Consider the following 27,018-nt stretch of genomic DNA (forward strand, 5'->3'; position numbering starts at 1 on the left):
CATGCACGTTTCAGCTGCACACTGTCATTTATTGATCATGTTGTAGCCAGCAGATGTGTCACCAACCATTAATGTATCACTGAAAAATTGAATTAACACAAACTCCGGAAACTATGATCGGGGGATTTATTCTGTAATGACAGTGTTAATAATATGCTTGCTTGGCCCGGGCTATCGGTAGAAAGATTAGATATACCGGTAACAAAGTGAAAAGTGGCTGTGGCAAGTTTCTGCAAGCCTACTCCTTATGGGTGCCATCTTGGTATTTTATGACATTTGTGCATTAAGCAGTACACTTAAGCAATTGAAGGTAGATAGTTCTTTCAATTCAAGATACAGATGTAATCAGAATACATGAATACTGGTATCTCAGATATGCTGTAATAATAGAAAATGAAAAGTTACCTTCATTTGGAAAGTTATTTCAATCACCAGAAAGAAATTTCACATTACCATTATGCTTACAAGCGACCATACCGGTACATGTAGTTCAGGCCCATGGGCATGATGGGCTTCAGTTACGAAAATTTACAAATTACATGAGGATCAATCTGTATTAAGATTTATAGGAAATAGAGAAATTGTGTAATGAGTGCGGGAACATTATCAATAAGATGGTCCTGGGCCTATATAATACCATTAGCAAGGGACCCCACCAAATTAACAAGAATTCTCTAAACTGATTGGTTGCAAACGTCATGAACAGTAATGAAGTTATATGAATGGAAGGGGGTTTTAAAAATTAATCTAAAAACGAACGGGGAAAGACGTTTTTCGTCTACGTTTTTTGTCTACCATTTTAACTTGCGACAGGTATCAGTGATCACTTGATATTGTAGTGAATAAATATTAATAAATGATACCCCTAGTCAAAGTGGCTTATTCAAACCAATTGATTTATGAATTGGATTCAATTGGAATGAATTGGGTCTATTTCACAATCAATTGGTTCTCAATTGGTTTCAGTTGGTATATTTTCTCTCCCATTTGTTTTCAGCATCAATCGGAGATTTCAAATGAGTCGCAATTGGTTTCAATTGGCATTTTCCCAATCAATTGGAATTTCATACGGGAATCAGATGGTTCCAGTGGGTATGCTTTCTCTCTGTATGTTTTCCTCAATCAATTGCAAATTTCAAATGGGACTCAACTGGTTCCAATTGGTTTGCTTTCAGCTTGTCTCCCCCATAAAATGGATTTTTCAAATGGCAGTCTGAATTGGTATTGAAACGGTTTCAATTGAGTCTTCGCTTGGTTATAATTGGATTGTGAATCGACATTCAAATGGTGTCAGTTGGTTGGAAATGGTCCATCTGAGCAAAGGTCCCATTTACTATTCAAACCAACTGAACCCAATTGGATTCCAAATGATGCCAAGCAAAAGCAATTGGTTTTGGGATTGGTTATTGTATTTTTAAGTGATTTGGATCCAATTGGTACATGCATATGTAAATTGGATCCAATGGGTGACTGAAGTGGTCTCAATAGGTATGTGAATTGGGCATTTTCTTCCTGTATCACTTGTCAACAGATAAAAGATCTATCTACAACGCATCAACATTTACCAATAATGGTACACATGGGGAAAGGGTACTTGTATATAAAGAACCTCTTTCTGTCTGATAAAAATTGCTTGCGTCATGCACACAACTCAAGTGTCTAGAAATTTCTGGAGGGGGAGGATAAACTGTGCACGCCTCAATGGTTGGTAGACCCAAATCTGGGATTTCATGCAGAGTACACAAGTATATGTAGCTGTTCTCAAGCTGACTTGGAAAGTATGTGATGTCCACTGGATTTGTTACAGACATTCCTTATCAAAAAGTTGAAATGATAGTGCGAGTCCATCAGATCCGATGACAACATCGCCTCAACTCTTGCACCGTCTCTGGACGCCTGTGTCTTGCTTAGCATGAGCACGCTGATGGCTTCGTAAGCCCGTAAGTGACTAGCATCTCCTGCTACAGACGTCACATGGGTAATTAGCAGAAGGGGGAACAGCACGACGCCGAGCTCATTTGGCACTGGCTGCTGCTTCATACTTCTCAATAAATATCTGTTGACCCCTGTCGACACAGGGACCGGAACTGAGGTCTTATCCATAGCAGCAGCCTCAAGAGTCGCGGGTGGGATTCCAAACCGCTTCAAGGTGGCTTTTGCATCATCTTTGTAGCACTTCTGTTGGCCACCGACCAAGCACTGACCATTGGATAGCTCACCATAGAGGACTTGACGTGGTAGTCTAGCCAGGCTCATCCGAATTGTATGGCCAACCCAGCAAAGCTGGCGGTACAATATTATAGATTCCAATGGCTGCACATCAAGACGGGAGCATACTACTGTATTACAGATGCGCTACCACAACTTCACTCCCAGGATTCTCCGTAGACAGCTGTTCTAATAATTCTCGAGGGCATGGAGCTGGAAGCGATATGGGGTCCAAGATTTGCAGCCACATAGAAGGACTGACACACACACACACACCGTTGAAAACAGCTATCTTGGTGTGTAGTGCAAGGTCATGGCTAAAGAAGACACGGGCTGACAGGCAGCCAAACGCAGCTGCGGCTCTACCAATCCTGCGGTTGATCTCGACGGTAGCGTCAAGCCTGTTAGAGAGCTCTGAGCCAAGGTAGGTGAAGGAGTTAGAATTTTTCAGGTCTCCGCCATTAACTTGTATATGTAACACTGCTTGCTTGCTGTCACTATTCACGAGTTGCTGGAGCACCTCAGTCTTGATAGTATTGATGACAAGACCAGCTCGGGAGTACACTGACGAAAGCACATCCAGTGTATGCTGGGGGCCTGCAGAGGAGTGGCTCACGAGCACAGCATTATCGGCGTACTGAAGATCGAGTACCCGGTACACAGGTTTGCTTTGTGCGTGTGCGAGCCTGTAGACACCGAAGATTACACAGGCTGCCGTCTAAATTGTAATTTATTGGTACACCTATGTTAGTTGTGCCAGCAACTTGGCTGTAGACCAGGCGCATGATAAAGGCCAAGAAGAGGTTAAAATTGAATAGCACAGGGGCCAGGACACAGCTTGTTTGACTCCCCCACCCACAGCGACTGGGAAAAATTCTGACAGCTCTCCAATATGACGGGACATTAGCAGACATGCCATCATGGAATGCATGAAGCACAGCTACAAACATCGAGGACAGTCGATTTTAAGCAAGACTTCCCACAGGAGATCGCGATTTATCATATCAAAGGCCTTTGTCAAGTCGATGAAAACAGCATACAGGTCGCGGCGCTGTTCCCAGCTCTTCTCCTGGAGTTGACGCATCACGAAGATCGTGTCGTTGGTCAAGCAAAGCCGGAAGCCACACTGAGTTTCGGGAAGGATCCTATCAGCCACAGTGGTCAAGAACCCGTCAAGCATCACTTGGGCCAGAACCTTGCCAGCGGTTGAAAGTAGGAAAATCCCACGGCTGTTTCCGCAGACTGTCTTATCACTTTTGCACTTGTACATGTACAGGATTTCGGGACAGCCATCTCTTCCCAGCACGAGACCAAGAGTCTATGCAGCTCCTTTGGTCGATCCACTACAACTTTGTTGCACAGTCCATGTCAAACCCCACATAATGCACTGTGCCAACTCACACTACCCGAGTTTTACATAAAGAGCAAAATGCACAATTGCAACACTTACTGTAAATTCGAAGTTTGCTTGAAAATAAACTCATTATCACACTGGCACTCGCTGAACACAGAATAATGTAGTGCATCTGAGTCCTGTATACCATGATCTCAAAGGCACTGGGGTGATAACTAATATGGTCTTTCACTTAACAAGATATACTTGCATGTAAATACTGAATTGAACGTGACCAGTCGGCAATATATATATGCCCAGAATCTATATCCATCCTCTGAATATGCTGTCGAAATTCTCAGCCAGATGCAAGGCAAAAATGCAAGCGGTCTTTAGCAATGGCTCTCCCACCTTCCTTCTTTCTATCCAATCAAATAAGTGGACATTTTTATGCCCTCACTTAGTCGAAACTTATACACGTACATGTACCATTTCTCTTGACCTAACACCTCCAACATAACCGTTAAATGACCTTTTGTTTTATAATAAGGAAACCAGTCGGGGGTACTGTGCAACGTGCAGGTACCGGTACCAACAGTACGATATCCTTACGGTAACACTACCATGGCTTTAGACCTGTAAACAGGGCCTGACAAATACTCCTCTGTTGTGTACTGGGCCCTGTCCTGATTAATAAGGATTTCTTTCAAAAACTTTATCAGGGACATCCAGGGGCATAACTAAACATCCGCTTTTAAAAATCAATGTTTCATTTAATTTTTTTGTGCCATACCAGGACAAATAAGCTATTCAAACAAATCTGAACAAGTTTTGTCCCCACAAGTTCAATCCTAAATTTTCTAACAAAGAAAATGACCCCTCAATAGGGTCAAAAGATTACTGGCATCCCACTCCATTTACAATTTCAACAACAAAATTTTCAGGAAAAGAAAACAAATTAATTAATGTAACTACCCAACCTGTTTATTCACCATAACATGTAGCCACATTCATGCAAAACGCTCACTTACTATTGATGCATTGACACTGATGGACTCAGCATCCGTTTCGTTAGGTCTGGCTAACCTGTACAGAGCCCTTGCAACAGTTGTTGCTATTTTAGACAACTCCTTTGATTAAAAAAGAAACAAAATGTGTGAGTACAATCTTTCATGTACAGAACCAGTTGGGTCACATGTCAGTGTTGTGACAAGGAAAACAAACCATCCTCTTGGTGATGGCTTCACAGAACAGCATGAATTTAGATGTTTGGCCATTGCACAGAAATATTGTAACATATCATATCATACCACAAAGTTGAATTCATAATAAAGTACATTTACATGTACCGTACTGTGTGTGTTCAAAATAAAGAAAGGCCTCTTAACGTACTACAGTATATTACCTGCAGTAAACTTTGACTAAGTGGGCATCACGTAACTCATCATAACATCTAAGTCAGCCTTTTGACAAAAGTCCCGATCGTCTGTCATGCATTTCCATTAAAATAGCATTTGTAAGTCGTCATTTTGTATAAGTCGGCATGCTTTTCTCAGTCCCTTTGCCACAAAACCACCAAAATTCCTTTGTGTAAGTTGGCATTAAAACAAACCGTGCTTCAGTATCAGTTTCCTTTGCTGCGGTCGCCAAGAAGTCCCACACTGCTTGACTGATGTCTGTTTATTAGCAGCACAGGCCGTGGTTGATAATCGGCCAGCAGGAGTACATCAACACCAGTAACCCCTCTAGGGCTACATGCATGCACTCTGTCCATTTTGGGGGTCGCCTTATTGAACAAACTTGACCAATGCATATGCAGATGAGTGTATGTTTTCTGTACCGTAACTGTATCAAGTACATGTACGTACTGCACTGTCAAGTCGTGATGTGACATGCAAGTGACTTGCCGTCCCTTCTTCATCCTTACGGGCACATGATCAATTATCGAATTTGCAGCCCATGAGGATAATAATCGAGAACGAATTTGCCTGGATCGACCATGGAGGCGGAAATAAACCAGGATAAATCGAAGCCATTGAATTAGTGCAATCATGATGTACCTAGGCAAAACGTGTACGTGTAAGTCAGCAAAATGACGACTTACGCCAAAAGTCGGCATTCATGTAAGTTGTCATAATTTCTTGAGTCCCGAGAGTGCTGATTTAGCCAGAGTTTACTTTTATTTTCAGAATACGCGTTGTCTTACCACTGCTGCTGGCGACACAAGGGAAATATCATCCTTGTCAATCTTGATCAACTCAGGAGAATCAAACCTACTGTTGTAGTATCTGTGTATAATATCAAAGTAAAACACAGGGATATAGTTATGGTACATGTACATCTGTGCTGTAAATATCTATGCATGCACAATGGTAATCTGTATCAAAAGTATCCTCACCTTACTGGATATTGAGTGTCACAAATTTATAATTTGATCACCTAACACATAATAAACTGTATGCGTTTCACTCAGCATTTATACAAAATTTGTAACTTGTTCCACTGTTGATCTCAGTAGGCTTTCAACCCTCCGTGCCATTACACACAGCCACAAATCTATGAACCCCTGCCTTGGAACAAAGTAAAGAGCAGTATTCAATTCATCCTGCATTAGATATAAGGTGATAAATAGGGCCTTTTTCATAAAACATAATTTTTTTATTACATCTTATAAAATGCTGGCATGGCTTATCTGACTCAAACTGGCCAGCCAAACCAAGCAATATTGTTGTAAAGGTGGTTATTAACCATTTCCAGGCGGGGGCTCCAGTACCGGAGCCATAGGCCTTATATTTGGGGCCGGGGACTCCGAAATCGGAACTTTACTATAAAAAAGAAAAAAGTTGTTGGGCGTTTCTGAAAAAGTTTTGGGGTGTCAGTTAAAAAGTTTAGGCCATCATTGGCTGGTGAATTGTGACTTTTTTTTATAGCCGGGGTTACCGAACTTATTTTATAGCCGGGGTGACCGAACTTATTTTATAGCCGGGGTGACCGAACTTATCAAAGCCTGGAATAAAAGTACGAGCTCCTGAGAGCTGCCAGGCACTGCCAATCAATCCCTGTATTCTTTCAGCGCAGAGCGCTGCAATTAGCAGAGGTAATCCGTGTATTATTTTGCAGAGCGCATTTGTTCGCGCGGCCGGGCGCTCGCAGGGGATTATCGCTGCACTGCACCGAAGACAAAGTGCGGGCTCATTATGCACCTGCGCCCCATGAATGACCCGGCCCGGGCGCTGCTGGCCCTTGCCACGTTGACTGACAGGGCACGGCCCTCGCTGCTTGAGAATAAAAACGCTGTGCAGTGTTCACATGTGTTCATATTGGGTATCATGTTATTTCGAGCACAGACAACATGGCTGAAGTTATATCCGGAGAGTCCAGTTCTTCCAGCGAAAGCAAGTTTTATCTGAGTTCAGACGAAGTTTCTTCGTCTTTTTCATCACCGCCGTCACCTGCTCAAGTACAGAAATTGACAGTGATGTATCCTTGGCAGTATATGCCAAGCACAAGGGACAGTCCCGTACACAGACCGCCGCGTCGACCAGCAGCAGTGCCGCACCGTTCCGGTGGACAGATGAAGACAGTACACCGCTGAAGTACGGCTTCACCGGTAATGGTGGTGCCGTCGATCCCCGCCTGCATCGCAGCTCAACCTGCAGTGAAGCCTTTGAACTGTTTTTTGACGATGTTCTCTACAACAAGATAGCGCAAGAGAGCAACCGGTATGCCGTGCAGAGGCCCGCTACGACATCGGCGCACTTGCGATCATGGACTGATCTGAACACCAGAGAACTGAAGGCCTTTCTGGGCCTTTGCATAATGACGGGCATTGCAAAGCACCCCACCCTTCACAGCTTCTGGTCCACCGACCCACTACTGAAGATGAGCCTATTCCCGTCCGTCATGCCCCGAGATCGCTTCCTTGCCATCCTGAAGTCCTTGCTCTTCAACGATAACACCGCCATGCCAGATGACTGCACCGACCGCCTCTTTAAAGTGCGCCCAGTCGTCGACCATCTTGCTCAGAAGTTTGCCACTGTCTACGTTCCTCAACGGGACATTTCCGTTGACGACTCCCTGCTGAAGTTTTACGGGCGTCTCCGCTTCGCTACCTACAACCCCAGAAAGAGGGCCCGCTTCAGCATCAAGATGTACAAGTTGTGCCAGAGCACAGGGAGTGCCGCCGGGTACTGCTACAACTTAAAAATCTACACCGGCCAAAGTAAAGGCGACCTCCCAGCAACTACACAAGTGGTGATGGACCTGGTGAACGACCTAAGTGGTAAGGGCTACAACCTTGACCTCGACCGGGCATTCAGCAGTCCCGATTTGTTTCGACGACTTCACAACCAGAAGTTCAACGTCGTCGGCACCGTCATGGGGAACAGAAAAGGGATGCCGAAAGACCTGCAGTCCGTCAAGCTGAAGCGGGGCGAAACAGCGTCCCGGTCGGCCGACCTGGTTGTCAGCGGTTCTCTCCTGGCCATGGTGTGGCGAGACAAGCGCAACATCCATATACGCACCGGCAAGCAAGACAGGACAGGGCAGGAAAAGCAGAAACCGACCTGTGTCATGGAGTACAACGCCCTGATGGGGGGCATTGACAAGAGCGACCAACTAGCGGCAAATCATCGAGCAACTCGTAAGTCCCTCAAGTGGTACAAGAAGCTCTTCTTCTACCTGCTCGACTTGACGCTGGTGAACAGCTATGCCGTGTACCTGGCCGTTGGTCACCGCCTCTCCTTCCTCGACTACCGCTTGGGTCTTGTCCATGAGCTGCTGTTCGACGAGCCCTTGCCCGAGTACCGCCCTCAGCACGATACTCCACCATTCACCAACCCCCGCTTTGTCTGCCGACACTTCCCCGTGGACTTTGAGAGGACCAGCTATGGCGACTTCCGCTACCGGCGGTGTGTCCTCTGCGCTTCCCGTGGTCTGCGAAAGAAGACACACTTCGAGTGCAACACATGCCACCAGCCCCTCTGCGTCGCCCCCTGCTTCAAGGAGTACCATACTGTTCACTAATTGACACTTTGAACATTTATTTTCATGGACATTTTCATTGACATTATATTTTGTGTTTTTCATGTGTCTTTTGACTTGATGCCCCATTTATCTAGTGTAAAACAATATGTCATTTACTGGTGGTTTTACTGGGTGGTCATTGTTTCAACCTTTGAAAAAAAGTGACAAAAAGACAAAGTTTCTGGAAAGTACTGCTTTGAGGATGTTGTATTTTCATCTCTTGAAAAAGTGGCACATTTCCTTGTAATGGTTTTACTAGGTGGTCATGTTTCCAGCCTTTGAAAAAAATGACAAAAAAGACAAAGTTTCTGGAAAGTACTTTTTATTCCTTGCATCGGTGTTTGCTTTTCATTTGATTAGAAAGAGTGGAAATTTATTTTACTACTTTTATGAGTTCAACTATTTCAATGAGAAAGAAAACACAAGAGAAATGACAAGAAGAAAATAAGAGAAAAAGAAGTTCTCTCCAAATATTTGTCTGTGTGTGTACTTCTATGTGTACTTTATTTTATTGGTTTCTAAATTTTACCTGAAATTGTTTGGGAAATAAAGTTTGGGAAGGGAAACATCTTCCAAGATGGGAGGGAAAATGAACAAATTGGGAGATAAAATATGAGAGTGGTTGGGGGGGGGATATAAGTTTGGTAGACGGGAAAATATATAACAGAAAAAATACCCAATAGCTTCAAAAAATAGCGAAAGTTATCTGCAGCAGCGCCACGAAAAAGACACACTTTTAGACCCCTTTTTTTACAGCATGAATTCATTTGTCCGTCATTGCCCGCACTCACTGAACAGTTGACATAGCCCAGTGCACGTGCACAGCTTCCCATTCACTCAAGCCCAGTGCACGTGCACAGCTTCCCATTCACTCACCGCATATTACACGCTGAGGTCTTGACCGTCAATTGCTCTGCATAGCAACACGGCAGCATAGCAACGCACTGGGCCAAGGCCCTGAACAAAAGAGCCCTTATGTAACACTACACAATGGGGGCTCTGAACAGAACGGGCAGCGTGGCTGCAAAACCGAAGGGTCAATGAAGTTGCTTGTAGGGGCTACACTCGCCAAGGGACACTCATTTTATGGGGTTTAGGTGTTCAGAAAAAGACATGAATTTTTGAAGATTTTTGAAAAACGAAAATATGAAAAAAACAGCCTGGCAGCGCATATAACGGTTAAAAAAAGCACCCGGCAGCAATGGTTAAAGTGGTAAAGACATCTGCATTAATACATGCAAGCTTGTGAATTGTTTTGCAAGCCCTCAGAAAACACTTCAGCATATACATGTTGAGTGTTCATACTGGTAGATATTCAAATGTTGGTGAAGGGCAAACAAAAAACAGTGCCTTTCCCTGAATACCATCAGACAAATTTCAGTTATAGAGAATAAATTGGGCCTATTTCTGAAATATTCAGTACAGTTTGGGCACCCAGCTTTTCTGATGTTGGAAGACATGGTTTCCATTTTATACACTGGAAAGATGTTACATTATGTTGGCCTGGGTCACTACAAATTTCCCAGTGATGGATCACACACAGTGCTGGATCAGCCATTTGCAATAAATGAGTGCTCTGAGTTGACTACTTTCTTCTGTCAAATATTTGTATTTACTTAAATTATTTTGCTGAAGAAACATCACACGTCATTTTAAAACAGGGCCAAAACAAAACAGCTTTGAAACATTTGGAGGATTTGTGCAGGTATTACCATGGTGGAAAGCTACCATATAGCACTTGATGCAGTTACTGTGCAATGCAGACCTTTGATCTTGATGATGTAATCACCTTGCTTGGGTATTGCAAATATTTCAGTTTACAATTACTGATTAAAAGTTTTTTCAAACCAAACGAGCAATTTAATCACATACATGCGTTTTCCCAATACGCAATAACCATCAGTGTATTGATAAACTGTAATATCCAACATACATGTACATGTACAGGTGCATGTACAGTTTTACAATATTTTTGCAAGTTCCTGGAGATTCGTACTAATGATGGTTGATTGTGTGGGGTTTCCAATACAGCATATTTTTTGCCTGGGACAAATTCCTTATAAACATACAAGTGTATTAGCTAAATTTGCACATTCTACACAATGTAAATTAATTTCAGTCTTATGCAGTTTTAATCCATTAGGCACATGGCCAAAAGTGGCTTCCTCTGGGAGCTGCAGTCTTCAATTACATGACACACTTGTAAATCATGAACACCTACCATATTTGTGTACCAGTACCTACATGTATGATAGAACAAATAAAGCAATTTTTCCATGGGAAGGAAGACCAAAGAACCCAGAGAAAGACCCCTGTGACCAAAGATTAAACCAAAATATAGTGCCACGTACATGTAGCAGCGCAAGATGAGGAACTCTGCAAAAAATGTGTAATTACCATTTGAGCAGGCAATCTGCCTGTGCAATGTGCACATTTACGAATGTACATACAGAGGATATCATCTAGTCTGTCATCTCCATCACTGTCCAGCGATTTGCTATTAATATCAGCGTAACAAATTCACGGACCATTGATCTCAGTACATGTAGGAATCCTATCACTTTATATGTAGTAAATCCTACATTTTTTTTGCCCCAAAGAATGAATCCTGACACTGATTCCATTACGGTATTCTGCATTAAATACTTTTATTCATCAAAGTACATATCAGTAAAATTGGCAAAAGCGCATTTTTGATTTCAGTTTAATCGCACTTCTTTATTTCATATCACACTGAAACATCAAGGAGAAAACAAATCATTACATTTTGGACCCTGTTTCTCTTTTAACTGCAGCGTCAGATATGTCATGACCCATCAGTATGGAAGTAAACAGCATTCTACTGAATCTTACTTCGTATGAAGCAGGAGTACCTGAGCAGGATCAGCAGAGCCAGAATAAGAACACAAACCAGCCAACTGGTCAATGTAACTCATATCGCTAGAACTACTTCACGAAATTTATTCCTCATCTTTCAGAAAGATTAACATAATCAATGAAGCAACAAAAGTGAGTCAAATAAAAAACAACATTGACTTAAGACATGACCAACTATATTAGAGAGTACATGTAACTGGAGATGTGGATTTCATGGGCTGGATTCTTTTTGTGAATGTTTGTGAAGTGGAAATCATAACTTTTTCTCACCTTTTACATTATCTACAAGGAAAATCGGATCATCTCTTGAAAGATCTTATTCACAGACTTTTTGGACTGTCAACAGGGGCAGAACCTTTCAATGAACACCGTACTGGACTTTTTTACATGTACATTGAAAGTAACATATACAAATGCGTACATGTACAGCAGTCAACTAGAACATCAAGCTAGGTATTTCATGTATGAATTTATTATATACATGTAATTACACCACACTACACAATGGTTAACATTAGTGTTTCAGCCAAGATACATTGTGAAACCTAATAACAAGATGTGCTTTTAGTTTGAAAGTCAATAACGGGGGCAATTTTAAACCTCCCATTATTGACTATCCACACTGCGAATTGGATGAAGAAAGCAGCTGTCTTCAACTGTGAACACACCTTTTGGGCAGTACAGGTGAAAGTGACTCCCTTTTGGCTAAAAGAAAGCTCAGAAATTTTTCCAAAGAGGCTACAACAAGCCTTGGCAGACCTCTAAGGTGTAGAGTGTACATGTAGCCAACGATATCATTGTCTTTGGGGTTGGTGACTCCAAGCAGAAAGCCAAAAAGAATCACAAAGGTTAGAAGCCCTCCTTAACCACTTGCTGCCAGGTGCTTTGAAAAATGCAGTGCACACATACATGTATGGACGATTTTCAGTTTTCAAAATTTTTCAAAAATTCAGCATTTCATTTCATGGACGTTTACACCCACACGAATGACTGTCTGGTGGTCACTCTAGTCTGACAGACAAAATACATGTATACTGACGCCCGAGTATTTCAACCAAGCCTGCAGCCTTGTAAAAAGAGCCCAGATTGTGCGGTATTATGTACGTTTCTTCTGTTCCCGAAACCGGTAAGTGCACTGCTGGCGTCTTTTCAATACGGGCCAGATTAGCATGCAGCGGTATTGTATCGCTCATTGCTGGAGTGCTGGAGAGCTTTTGTCCCCGGTGGTAATCTGCTTGTGCTGAATGCCACAAATAGTGGTATAATCTTTCAAAACATTTCCTCTGATATTGACAACTGAAAAAATGTTGGCAATCCCAGGCAGCTCAGTCTTTTGTGCAGAGCACGGTCTTTTGTTAAAAGGCCCAGCACTTTTGTCCCAGTTTTGGGCTCCCCGGCTTTGTGTTTAAAGCCTATGTGCTCGAAAACAGGTCCCCCGGCAGCAAGTGGTTAAGAGATGTAAGAAGATGGGCATCAGTCTCAACAAATGAAAGTCGGTGTTCAAGACAAGTGTGACATTCCTTGGACTTGTCACAGAACAAGGTCTAAAGCAAGCCCCAAAACGATTCAAGCCATAACAAATTTCCCAAATCCAACTGATGCCACAGAAGTACAGAGACTGCCGGGAAATGTTAAGTACTAGGCAAGATTCCTACCATAATTGTCTGAGATCTTAAACCACTCCGAAGACCCACACACAAGGGAGAACCCTGGCAGTGGGAAGATGAACAACAGAAAGCAATGCGCTAAATCAAACAGATGCTGACAAAGGCTCCAATTCTTTCATTACGAAATCCAGTAAAGGCTGACTATAGAATGTGATGCCAGCAAGTTAGGCCTTCCCACCACACTACTTCAGGAAGGTCATCCAATGCCATACGCTAGCAAAGCCTTGACCAAAATAGAGCAATCATATGCTAAGATGGAGAAAGAGGCACTAGCAGTGATGTTCTTACTCGACAAATTCCATCAGCACTCCTTTGGAAGACATGGTAAGTTCCAAACTGACCACTGGCCGGTCCGCTAGCCAAATTTTAGTCAAGACGTCCCCCACGGCAGCAATCCTTGCATACACACTCAAGCTCAGTGTTCTCAAAATCACGTGAATATAAACTCGCTGTGAGGTGGGGATTTTTCCAATCAGTTTTCGACCTTTGAGCTGGAAAATCTACCTTAAAAAATCGCTCTGATTGTGACATTAGGACCAAACTGAACAGCAAAGATCGTACCGAAATGAAAGGAGTAGGGTCTGCACTAACGCTAGCGACGTTCATGCACCTGCTGCACACGACAGACAAAGTAGTGCCCATGTGGACTTCATAAATATGCATGAAGTGTGATGTGTAAGGGCTGTGGCTTTGCATTTGTTGGCACTGTATCGAAATCAATATGCAATACACTTGTTTCAATTTATGATTGGTGATAGGGATGAAAACGCTGGGGTGGTTGTAAACAAAGTTTCATGATTGCTTGGTCGCTGCATGGTCGCGGCACGGTCGCGGCACATGTGGCAGCAAATGAAAAAGTCAAGTTAAAATTTACGCAAGTTCAGAGGGTGTTTTTTTTAATTGACCGGAATTCTGATACATGAACTAAATTTCCATAAAATAAAACATACTTCATTGTAAAATCAGCTTGTTGTAATAGTTCTGGCAGAGGAATGGATTTCTTTTGTGGTTACTGTTTATTTGTGAAAAAGTTCTCGCGCAATTGGGAATTGCTTAGAACTGATCTAGCATCAGAACCAGCAAGAAAAGCATCGTTGTCCTCACTCCAGTCGATCTTGTGAGTTGAAATTCAAAGCTTACATTTGGAAAAAAATTTTGGTAGTAGCTAAACACATGCGGTGATTATATTGGCCAGTTAATCACTGAAATTTGACATTTTCCAGATGTAATCTGACTGAACAACTTTTGCGATCCAAAAGAAAAAGAAAACAGCTGTGATAGTGATACATATTTCGATACTTCAAGACAGTTATCTTGTCAGCCAGGCACTACACGTTCATGCAAGCAATTTCACTTATTCAGTGCACAGCCATACATTGTACAACGTACAAGCACATAATGTACACGCATACACGAAGCTGGAGCGACAGCTCTGTGTGTGCAGTGGTTCACTACATGTTATCGGTGACCTTTGCAGTCTGCGGTCACAAGTTCTGCCAAGATAATGAAGTCCGGGGTCAGGCTTATCGTGCTTTGGACCAGCAATGCAACGTAAAACCACAAAGCATGCACTGAACAGTGTGTCAGGTTCACTGATCATGTTAGCGTGTCGGCATAAAATTCTGACCTGTACTGTATATTTGCTGTTACTGCACCTGTAGTTTCTAAATTACAGCGAAGAATAATTCAAACAATAAAAGCACTGGTGACTGTTTGAATTCTTCCAAACTCTTAATGAGGAAAACTGGAACTCACTTGTTGCGATAATGCTTCTCATGATCTGCCAAAACAATACCCGGCACCTTGACTCCACTGCGTAGGAACTGCTGGAATGATGCCGGGGGCACAGGCTGAAGGCTGCTCGGTTTCTTGATGGTAACGTTAGTCCCAGATGAGGAGTCCTGTAAGCTTTCTAGCAAATGATCAACCTACAACGTTCATGTAGGTGTTGATCCAAGAACAAACACACATACATAAATCACAGTCATCAAATAAGACAGATCTTAGAAATCCATCAATGGCAGACAAATACATCACATGTATTGTACATTGTAGAATACGCTGTTCCGTGTGGACAGCAACAGCTCACTGTGTATGTACATGTATGACAAAATAGTGTCGAAAAACAAGCAAGCTCCCTCGTGACATGCAGTACCATACACGGTTCTTACATACATTTTACAAGAAGTTCAGACCCTCAAAAGGCCCATGGAAATCTCCAATTTGTATGTTATAATGTACATACCTGAATTTTTGTTGATGAATCTTCGTAGGTAATGGGATCAATGTGTGCATACACAGTGCCATTCTTTACCAGTGCAAGTTGTTTTAATTCTAGGAAATACCAAATGTCCTCTAATTTGACAAAAGCAGGCTGAGTCTTGGATGCATCAGGAGTGTAAGGGAAACTACCATTCCGCATATCGTACACCATCCGAGATGATCCAATGTAGTCATAGCTCTCCTATGAACAAAATTCAGAGCAACATCACCATTACAAATTGATAAAAAAATTGTATTTTTATTTCTAAATACTGGAGGATGTACATGTACAGTGTTCATGTACTTTGAGCTGTAACTCTACATACATGTACACGTACATATAAAAAGACAGCAAAACCAATCACTGTTTCAAAAAACATGAATAAAGCACTGATGTGAAGCCCCCCCAATACTTGTAAGCTACAAACAAAACTATATGGCTACTCGGAAAAAAGTACTCGACCTCAACACTGGTACAATATTTGGGAATATATACAGAGTACTGCTGAGTACTTAAATTTCTGAGTACCTGAAAGTCCAAGTCCTTTGCCAGCCAAGTATAAGTACTGGCTTTTATGTTCAGGTATTTGTACACACATTACGAGAACTGCTACTTGTATCTCCGAGTACGAGTATTTCTAATTTGCTAAACAAACAAGCTGCACCACAGTATTGATTCCATTTTGTACAAATTCTTGGTACTCTCTGAAGCCAAACTGTACTACTGTCAATACAGATTACACAACTGTATGACAGCTACATGTATATGTACATGTCACCAGCGGTTTCAAATTCATACATGTAGCTTCTTCAAAAGCCATAGTCAACATTAGGGGAGGAGCAGCAGGCAACGTGTGCTTACACATGGCCATGTACATGAAAATGGGCACGTATACTAGTGTACGAACTTTCTTGGTTACTTTGTGCAAAATGAGGACAGCATTACTTAGGGAGCGTGTACATGTCCTGTGATGTACATGTATATAACAGGTTTTGCCCTTACCCAACGTATATATTGATCAACACGATGCTCAGTGCTTGTCCCAGAGCTTGCGAAAAATTCACAAGCTTACTCGGTTGGGACTCGAACCCAGGACCTCCTGCTTACTAATGCAGACGTCTTAACCACTCGGCCACCGAGGCTGCTGAGGTTGGCTGGCCAGTCAGAGTCAGGTGAAGCAGCGGGTACCGCGAACAATTTTTAAGATGTATTTTTGCGTTGAGAGATGTTAATTTGTATAACAGGTTTTTGCCCTTACCCAACGTATACTGATAAACACTGTATGCTCAGTGCTTCACAAACTTACTCGCAAGCTCTTGGACAAGCACTGAGCATACAGTGTTTATCAATATATACGATTTTGCAAGTGTCAGCGAAGCAGTAAAGAAAGAGATTCTGGGTACTCTCGCTGTGGCATATATGTTGTTATAGGGCATATTGTACATGTACATGTATGTTGCTATATGTTAGGTGAGGGTGGGCTGTCTTTGTGTAGCAGAACAAACATTGTATGGTCTACAGTCGTTCACTGGTACTTTGTGCATGCTGGCCGCATCGCTACAGTGACACTGGGCTGTGCAATACAATGTTGGTTAGGCAGTGTAGCATTAAGGTGCGCAGTGTGACTTGTGTCCAGTGTTGGTACATGTAAGTGATCTCATGTTTGGCAATATTGCTGATAGCGTTCATGTGATGCCACATTGGTTTGTGCATTACATAAGGAGTTGCACGAGGCGCCTATAGTCAGTGCGTTGCTGATTGGCATGACACAGTGCAATATTAGCTGTGCTAATAGCCTTTCTTCAAGACCACTCAAAGTAATACAGGCTGTAAATAAAGATTTACACGATGCATTTATTTGCCCTTAATCATTTAATCAATTAATTACTTGTTGCATGTCCAAATAAATCACATGCTTGAGGTTAACCACAATCAAATTCTCAGGTGTCCTTGTTGTTGTGTATTGTCTAATTGGCAGAGAGCATCACAGCCATCTTTAATAATCGGTGGTATACATGTGTAATTTCACCAAAATGGATCTGCTCCCTTTAATAGCCTTTAGGTCATTTTGAATGATGTCTGGACCAAGGAAGAACTTGAGTTTAGGCAAGTGCTGAGACCCCCAACTAGTTTTAGACTAGACCCCTTGAACATACATGTAGGTACGGCCAGGGAATCCAGCCGCTACAAAATGGATCTTTATCAAGAAATACATGTAGTTTAAAGGGGACCAATAAAAAGCGTGAAACAAGTAGCCATTTGTACACACTGCCACTAAAAATGTGGGGACAACAAAGCAAACTTTGGCCTATTACTGGTAAAATTCACACCTACAATCATCAGGCCATGTGTGCCTGTGATGCCAATATGCACATTACGCACACTCAAGACCAGGCTATTTTGGTCTTGTTGGTACTATTCACGTACATGTAAATGTAGTCTTGATCAAGGACCTGTTTATGATTCTTTGTGGGCCACACACCTACATGTACTACATAGACCATCTACTGCAGTTACAACCAATACTGGTAAGAGATTAAAGAACATTGACAAACTTACGAACCCTTGCATGAGCTGATGCACAATTACCTTTTTCAGTAACTGAGCGCTGATAGTGTTCAGTAACTGAACGCTGATAGCGTTCAGTAACTAAGCGCTGATAGTGTTCAGTAACTAAGCGCTGATAGTGTTCAGTAACTGAGCGCTGATAGTGTTCAGTAACTGAACGCTGATAGCGTTCAGTAACTAAGCGCTGATAGTGTTCAGTAACTAAGCGCTGATAGTGTTCAGTAACTGAGCGCTGATAGTGTTCAGTAACTGAGCGCTGATAGTGTTTTCTTCCCTAATGTAAGGTTATGGGGGAAATTCTTTTACTGCAAAAAGACAGTCAATTCTTTTCCCCAGTTTCGGATATTTGGTTTCAAAATTCCACTTCAGAGGGTGGATTTTTTTACGATTATTCAGAAACTCACATTTTAGTCTCAAACTGGTAATAATTGATATTACGCACACGTACATGTACTATCCAAATCATTACAAAATATCCAAACCCTGGTTTTAAAAAGGAAATACATGCAAGTCACATTTATTTTCATAGCTACATACATACATGTACAATATACATGAATATGTACTTACTCAAAATTGTAACGTTATCTGGTGTTTTCTTACCCCTTGAAAGAAGGCAAACATAATGTCAGTCATCTCCTGCTTGATAGTAGCATTAAGTGCACCAAGCACCTGAGCAACAGCCAGGAGTGTAATGTAACTACTAGCTGCATGTTCAGCACCACGCTCAGGTTGAACATTGTAGAATAAGGAGAAGGAATCAATCTGAAAGTGAAACACACATACATGTACAGCAATCATAGAAAATTACAAGAGAAGACATACATGTACATACATGTACATGCAGTAAATGCCTTACTAACCAATTACATGTATATAGCCCATCTTTTTTGTCATCAGCAGGGTATGTACATGTACCTTGCTACCTCGTCTCGATGTAACAACCATGAGAAGCGCCAACTAGACGCCAAGATGCAGGTCAGACACATCAGCTAGTGGTTTGTAAGGGGAGGGGGGGACTGGCAAGAACTCAAGGAAAGCCTCAAGGTCCCAGGATAAGACGAGGCATTTGACATGAGCACACTCAAGAAACATCCCTCGAAGGAGATACTCGATAGCAGCGTTATCGAAGAGAGTCGAGCCATCGCTGAAGCCTGAGTGAACAGCCAGCAAGGCTGACCAGTAGTTGCAGATGATGGTAACCTGGAGGCCCAAGTGGAACAGATACATGAAGAAGTCTTCGATGGAACTCAAAGGAGTTCCGGTAGGAGAAACATCGAGTCTCGCACCCTCTAGTAAAATGTAGTCAGTTGATGTAAATCTTGTAAGTGGACAGCCATCGACCCCAGGCCGAAATTGACGCAGCATCTGCAGAAGAACCCAATGCCCTAAAAGTTCATTGGACAACATCCAGCACGTCAAGTGAAGATTCTCCAGCGGTGGATGATCACTGACTTGGGCTGACGGAGGGAGTCCCTTTTGACAAGAAGGACCAGCAGTCGTTGTACCAGGAGTCTCGTCAGTCTTTGAAACCACAGTTGGCGAGGCCAGAACGGGGCGACGAAGAGGACCCGATATACATGTAGCTCCGTTCTATCTTGGACAAGACCCAAGAAGTATGCAAGACGGCCAGACCAGTAAATCTGTAGGGCGTCTTTCGCCCACACCCACGGGTGAGGGAACCTGGAGTGGAATGTCAGAAGATGGGCATTGTTGGTAGGAGCAAAGAGGTCGAACTGAGGATGCTCGATCTCTGTGAAAATCTGGCTGATAAAAAGTCCACTCTGTTGGTCAGACCATGCCCGAGAGATTGTGTCCGTTGTGCTGTTGCTGGTTTCCGCTACCGGTATGTGGACAGCTTGAAGGCTGATCCCCTGATCGATCATCCACATGAAGAACTGCCAAGCAAGGGCGCAGGAGTTGAGGAGGGTGAGTGCCACCCTGACGACTGATGTATGCCACTGTCGTTAAGGCGTTGCTCTGGACTTGAGCGGAACAACCAAGTGACGAAGAGCATTGAACACCACTTGCAGCTCTAACACGTTGATATGTTTGCCTCGAGAGGCAGTGTCCTAGACCCCAGAGGCGCGGAGTGGAGAAAGAGAGGTTTCCCATCCGTATAGCGATGCATCCATCATCAAGGTCAAATCTGGACTTGAAAGGACGAAAGTAAGGCCTGCCCACATGCAAAAAGAGGCTGCAGTATTCGCTAAGAAATGAATAATGAGCCTTGTTACATTGTCCTACAGTGTATGTTCGAAGTGGCCGTTAGTATCCTTGAGCTCGATGAGTATGGCCATATCATTACATGCATAGGAATAAGGTCACTCTGCATGCATTGCAAAAATAGAAAAACTGCAGGTAAGGAGCATCTGAAGACGGAAGTTTGCTCCATAATGTAAGAATCCAGATATCCTACCGGTACATGTATGTTATTCAGCATCCAAATACAAAAACATGTATTATAATATTCCCAATTATTCGCTAGAACAAAAAGTATGCTTGGACAAAATGGTGATATTGACAACAAACTTGCTGAGTACTCCTCTTCGTTTCACGGGGTGCAGTTGGAAAGGCAACCACTGCAATCCATTAACAAACACTGAAAAAAGCGAGCGCCGACAGTAGGTACACTTTTGCCACACCTTGTACCATTCACAGAATACACACTTTGGACACGCCCACTTCAAAGGAACTCATGTCCGGATACTATACGTATGTAGGCCGAACAGAAGAATATATGGAGAGCCCAAATTATCAGATGAAAGAAGCATGTATAATTCCAGACAATGTGAAGTTCAGTGAATGGGACGCCCGAGGCACGGACACTGCATTGAATGGCGTGATCACTGGTCAGAGAAAGAGGGGAGCCTGTCCAGAATACCGCACCTGAGTGCCCCCAATGACAAAATTGCCGGGGGGCTAGATGGGGCAATGGGTCTGCGGGTGGGGCATTGACATCTACCACAGGCAATAATGAACAAAAAACTGGTGAGGAGAATAAAACACACACAGTAGGCTAATCGCATCACATTTTATTCACGGGATAACTCCAGAGAATGATAGAGAGAAACCTGTATAGCAGATTTCTCTGTTCCCTGCCTACACGTACATGTACATGTAGCTGGCGTCCACCACGGGAGTCTCATGCACTAGCTGCAGTCTGATACGTAATGTAGCGGTAGGCTTATGAGCTACATGTATTGTTCGAGTTGCGGTCAGGATTAAGCATGCGTGACCCAGACTCGCATTCACTATACATGTACAGGGGACGTACAAGCAAATGACATAAGATAGCCCAGTAGAGCATACAAGTAACTCCTGCACACCTGGAAGCCCCAAAAAGTGGACAGCTCAAGGCAGTGACACAGGCCTGAATAAGTAACGTCCCCAAAATGTAAAAAAAAGTTGGTCAAACAGTGTTGGGCACTCATTATTTGCCCACCCTTGGTTAAAGTTACCACATTGTTGGTTAATTTCCATCGCTGTTGGTCAAACATTGACCAACAATTGCAAAGAATCTGCACAAGGTTTGGAAGCTGATACTGTATGTACACCAACATTAAGCAAAATATCAACCAAAAGTTGACTAACTTTTCCACAGTGCGGTTGTACCCGTACAAGTTGAAAAATTATTATTGAATGAATTTATTAAGAGTAAATTCAATTCAAAAATAAAATGAATGGGCATTCGTGTACTGGATGGAAAAACAGAGCCAGATGTGAAGCCAGAAATGAAGCTCGAAGTCGGAAGCAGAGCCGACTACAAATCCGGGTGAGGATCTGGATGGAGATCCTCACGCGGGGGATTCGGGTCAGCAGCAAATCACAGGGGGAGTTGAGGTTGACTTGAGGCAGCTGACTATAGTGGATAGCATCTCCGAGGGAGCGGACTGCTATCATCAAATTGGATGAAGAAACACTACTACATGTATGTATCTTACTTAGATGTAGAGCAAGATTTCTGAATCTGAACCCGGCAAAAGACCATTAGCTTTTATGCTTCTTATGTGCGGATGATCCGGCTAAAGAATGCGCAGGGAAAGCAGCACCAAGAGACAAATTGATGCATCAACACAGTCTTTAAGGTTAGTTTACAGCCTTACCAATGTCAAAAGAAATAGAAAATACTGGGGAAGTACTGGGAAAAGAATTCCAGCCTCACTTGGCCACAAAGGCAACCTGCCAAACCGCAAATTCTCGCTTTGTGGCCCTGCGTGCTGTGCACGCTTTGAATTACACAGTGAAAAGGCTGATTGTTCGGTGGCATGCGGCTCTACTCACCCTTCCAAATTCCCGTTGCCTCTTTTCAAAGTGGGGACTATTGTGAAGCTGGTGATTATGATGCAAATTCGGTCTTTTCATTTCTGGGTTACGCACAAAGACTAATTACCATATATACAAGAGCCAGGGTCTGCCTTCTTTCACCGTGTTCGCTCAAGCGTGGGCCGAGAATAATGGCTGAAAAGCAGGCTGAGGGTCTCAATTTTTACGGCGTGTCTATTTGCCTCCCGGCGCGAAGAGCTTAAGGTCTTTTTTAGTGTCAAGTTGGATGTTAGCAATTAACAAATAAGGCCCCCAAACACAGAGAGTTTAACTATACATTTCAAGATACATTAAGAAAGAAACTTTATTGGGAAACTGACTAGGTGCTTATAAATGATTATAAAGATGAACAAAGAAATTGACTCGAGTGGGATTTGAACCTGCGACCCTTTGGAATACCGTACCAGAGCTCTACCAACTGAGCCACCTGTATCCAGCCATACATTGGTGGCTCTTCCCATTTATCAATATCTCTGTTCAGGGGTGCTAGCCGGAAGTCATTAAACCTGGAACACCATATAGCCAGGGATCACACCCTAATAACATGATACAACCTGGGAGGTGGCGAATAGGAATCACTCAGAGGATATGGCTTTTTTTAACATAAAAAATAAATAAAAAAGAAAATAAAAAAAAATATCGGCCAACATTTTTTCACTGTCAATTGTGGAGATAATCTAGCATTTTTTGTTTGAGGCATTCCGTGCTAGCGGATTACCACCAGTGACAAAAGCACTCCACCACTACAGCGACACAGTACATGTACCTCTGCATGCTAACCTGGCCCCTATTGAAAAGACGTCAGCAGCGCACTGTGCCAGTTTCAGGAACATAAGAAAATTACGTAACACCGCACAAACTGGGCTCTTTTTACAAGGTGGCAAGCCTGGCTGAAATACTCGGGCATCAATAAATGTTGTCTGTCAGATTAGAGTAGATACCAGACAGCCCTTCGTGTGGGTGTACATTTACATGTACATGTAAGCGTCCAGTAAATGAAGATATGAATTTTTAAAGAATTAAAAAAACAGAAAAAATGAAAGTACTCCAGCCCAGCAGAATCAACATTTATAAATGCCCCTGGCAGGAAGTGGTTAAACATACACTGTACCGGTGCATGTACAAAAATCAGGTACAAGCACCCAAACACTCTAAGTTGGTTACAGGAAAGATTCATGCAAATGCACATACCTGAGCTGCAGCCACGATAAGTGACTTCTTCTTAAGTGGTTTTGTCTTGCTGGTTGGTTTCAATGTCACCCATACATTATGATCACCAAGGGGATCACAGAAGAGAGCTGATACATGAAAAGTTAATGCCAAAATAAGGCATGGATAATGAATGGTGATTAGAGGAATTTCTTGGAAAGAGTTTTTCAGATCCATTTCTATTTTGCTTCCTACAAAAGTAATTTCTTCTTTATTTTTAATCTGCAAAAAAGACCATTTGATCTATCGACACACACATGACATACATGTAAATTACCTAAATTGATACATGTACATATACTGTACTTACTGGTACAGTTTAGTACCGGTAGCATGGTCATGCAATTTGGAGTCTGTACACGGTACATACATGTACATGTACATGTACTGTACCCGTACATGTAGATGTATGCACATTTGTCATGTTTGTGGGCTTTTGTCAAAATATCACAAGAATATGTGCAGGAGGTAAAAACCTGAGATCATAAATCTCTCCTTTGTGCATTGCAGAGCTCAAAATGTAGTTTTCATGTCTACATCAGTACAGGTGCCGGCCCTACTGGTATTTTTAACCAGTGTCTGGTAACATTCAAATAAGTGTGGGTCATTCTATAAATTGGGGGTCCAATTTCTTTGTGTCCCTGTCACATCTAACATGTGATTTTTTCAGTTCAGAACACATTCTCCAATTTCCAAGAGTGATGAATTAATGCAAATTACCTGGGAAACAAATAGTAATACAAGTACATGTAGGTTAAACCAATTTCAGTGATATTTCCATATCAGATTACACTGGTCAGGTGTAACTGGGACTCAAGAATATCATACATGTACTTTTGGATCCTGAATTTATAGAATGACCCATGTACATGTACATGTACAGTACGTGTACCATACGGTATGCACATGTACAGATACATGTATTACAACAAATGCACAATGTAAATATGGGCGAGGAAGGAATTTCGTGAACATCAGATGTACATTGCAATTGAAAGTTAACATCAAAATGTGAACATCTTTTCACTCTTTTTCTCTTCATAGGGAATTCCTTTTCATTTCACAAATTGTGAAAAACTATGCCAAAAGTGGGAAAAGATTTTGGCGCCTTTTCACACAAGTGGGAAAAAATTTTTACAGATTTTCCCTGAGTGGGAAAAATTTTTCACACATTTTCACACAAGGGATGAGACTGACCAATGATCAAAAAAATACCTTAAAAAAGGCAGAAGCTGAACTGTGAAAATCTCCTATACTTTTGTACACAGCCAGTGAGTAAAGAAGCTGAAATCCAAAACAAAGCTACCGGTAACTGAAATCAGCTGAAAAGCTGAGAAATCTCACCCCTGCGCAACATCCTGACTGGTAACTGTGTACACATTAATGGACAGTACAATCACTGACTTTTTCAAATAACCAAATACTGGTAACTTGTCGAGCCGAACACAATCGGCAAAAAGGCAAGATTTGCTACACGAAGATACACATACAATTTAAGTTGCTGATTTTATTTATTGGTAGAAAGAAATCTTTAGATAACAAAATATTACATGTAGTATCTTAATGCAATCATGCAGCCTTAGGAATGGACTCTTCACTGCATAACAGTTGTGTGTGTGGGATCAGTGTACATGTATTTTACTGCACCATGCTCCTCGTTTTTGCAAGTTTCCACATTATGTTAGCAACCTTTCGCACTGCTTTCGCAAAATTTCCACACCACTTTCCCACTGTTTTCACACACCAATTTCTTTCACAAGGTTTTTGCAAATGCTTCACGCCACATTTGCAAAAATTTGCACCATTTTTTGCACAATTTTCGCACTGTTTTCACATGTCATTTGCCCCATTTGACCGGTTTGCTGCCAATTTACTGCGAATTTGCGGGGGAAAAGCTGTGGTCAAAATGTGAAATGCAAATGTGAATACAAATGCGAATTCCTTTCGCATTTTGCCCATTCCTTTTTGCAGCATTAACTTTCAAATGCAATGCACATTGTACTGTGAACTACTGCACATGCATCAAGATTTGAGTATTATTTGGTTAGTCTACAAAAATCAATACTCAGGGAACAAACTGAATTGGACAATGTACCTGCAAGATACAGCAATTTCTTTAACTGTGCACTCAGGCTATACCACAGTAATAAGAGCGAGTATTTTGCAGTGTTCACAAGTCTATTCACTAGTCCCTTCAAAAAGTACATGTATAGTCACAAGTCCCTTGACACGGTCAGTTATATAAGTAACTGGTGTACAATGACGAAAGAATACTTTTGTCACAGCTCATTTGAATAGCTTGTAAATTAGCTAAGATTGAATGACTTGTGATGGACTTGCAGGGACTTGTGATGGACTTGCAGGGACTTGTGAAGGACTCAAATACAACACTGGGATTTTGACAGACTCACACGCTTCTAGATTAGTTGTCTGTTGAGTACGTCTCATACATGTTGGTGTATCCTTAGCTCCAAACATGAATGAATGTAACTCAGCGGCACATAATGGATATGGCCGTGGATGACTGTCCACTGGTTCATTGTGATCCTTGTAACACTGCAATATAAACGCATAAAGTCATTAGCAAAAGTTTAAGACCACCTGGAAATCTGTTTGAACTGTACATGTATTTCGTCTCTACGCCTGCATTACATTGTCTCATTGAATGATTGCATTTTATACCTAGTTATTTTGGGTTTTTTTTCAATTGTTTTTGCAAAAGCAGGTCTTGTATGACATTTTGTTTACAACGAAGCATGGGTCAGTCTACATGTACCAGTACATGAGTTAAATTAAAGGGCCCAAATAATGACCCTCTATCACTAAGACTACATGTAATGTGAACGTACAATTTGAGAGGATTGGTTGCAGCAAGACTGCTGTGAACAATGCAGTGTCAACATTGCAGGAAGATGGTTCATATTTTAGGCTGACCAGAAAAGGAGTGGTCTTTGAAGAAAAATTACATGTACAGTATGCAGTATAGAAGCATTAAATGCATTACACATAATCTAGGGTGGCTGGATTCTTCAATTCAACTCTTCTGTTTCGACTGGATTCAGTGCAAGAATTCAAGGGAAGGATTTATAAATATAATTTAATTTCACTACCGGTATTTAGAGTATCCACTTCTGCGTTTAACATGTATTGTACATGTACAATGTACCTTTCTTTTCAACATATGCCCTTATACATGTACATGTATATCAACGACATACATCACTGTACATGTACATGTAAGAAGTGTTGGTTACTCGGCAGTGAAACCAGTAACAAAACTTTCTTAAGTGAATTTTAATCAAGCATACCATATGAGATTGCCCAAGAACACATTCAACAAATTTACTTGCTTTGAAAACAGATACACGTAATTATGCCAATTTATCCTCATTTATGTATAGAAAAAAATTTAAAAAAACAAAGATTGTAATTGTTGTTTGATCAAAAATTGCCAACCCTGAAGCATCCATAGCAGAACATAATGTGAACCATTTATTGAAGTTGCCAAAGGGTCAGAGTCTGGCATCAATAGGGGTGTTTAT

At 42.0% G+C, this 27,018-nt stretch overlaps 1 protein-coding gene across 1 annotated transcript in view; it reads right to left on the reverse strand.

Moving 5' to 3' along the window:
- Nucleotides 1-6: 6 nt before the first annotated feature.
- The window catches only part of LOC147797840 (nicastrin-like), a 51,703-nt gene continuing 24,691 nt past the window's right edge, over nucleotides 7-27,018 (reverse strand). The window contains exons 7-13 of the mRNA XM_087142331.1: nucleotides 25,888-26,032; nucleotides 23,459-23,565; nucleotides 18,545-18,706; nucleotides 15,356-15,574; nucleotides 14,866-15,038; nucleotides 5,748-5,829; nucleotides 7-4,671 (exon numbers count right to left, since the gene is read on the reverse strand). Coding sequence (XP_086998457.1) covers nucleotides 4,552-4,671; nucleotides 5,748-5,829; nucleotides 14,866-15,038; nucleotides 15,356-15,574; nucleotides 18,545-18,706; nucleotides 23,459-23,565; nucleotides 25,888-26,032 — 1,008 coding nt within the window. The 3' untranslated portion in view covers nucleotides 7-4,551. The remainder of the gene's footprint in view (nucleotides 4,672-5,747; nucleotides 5,830-14,865; nucleotides 15,039-15,355; nucleotides 15,575-18,544; nucleotides 18,707-23,458; nucleotides 23,566-25,887; nucleotides 26,033-27,018) is intronic.

This window comes from Acanthaster planci, linkage group LG10, assembly GCF_054643075.1.
Source record: "Acanthaster planci isolate LZ-2023a linkage group LG10, COTS_SCS, whole genome shotgun sequence".
NCBI classification, from domain to species: Eukaryota; Metazoa; Echinodermata; class Asteroidea; order Valvatida; family Acanthasteridae; genus Acanthaster; species Acanthaster planci.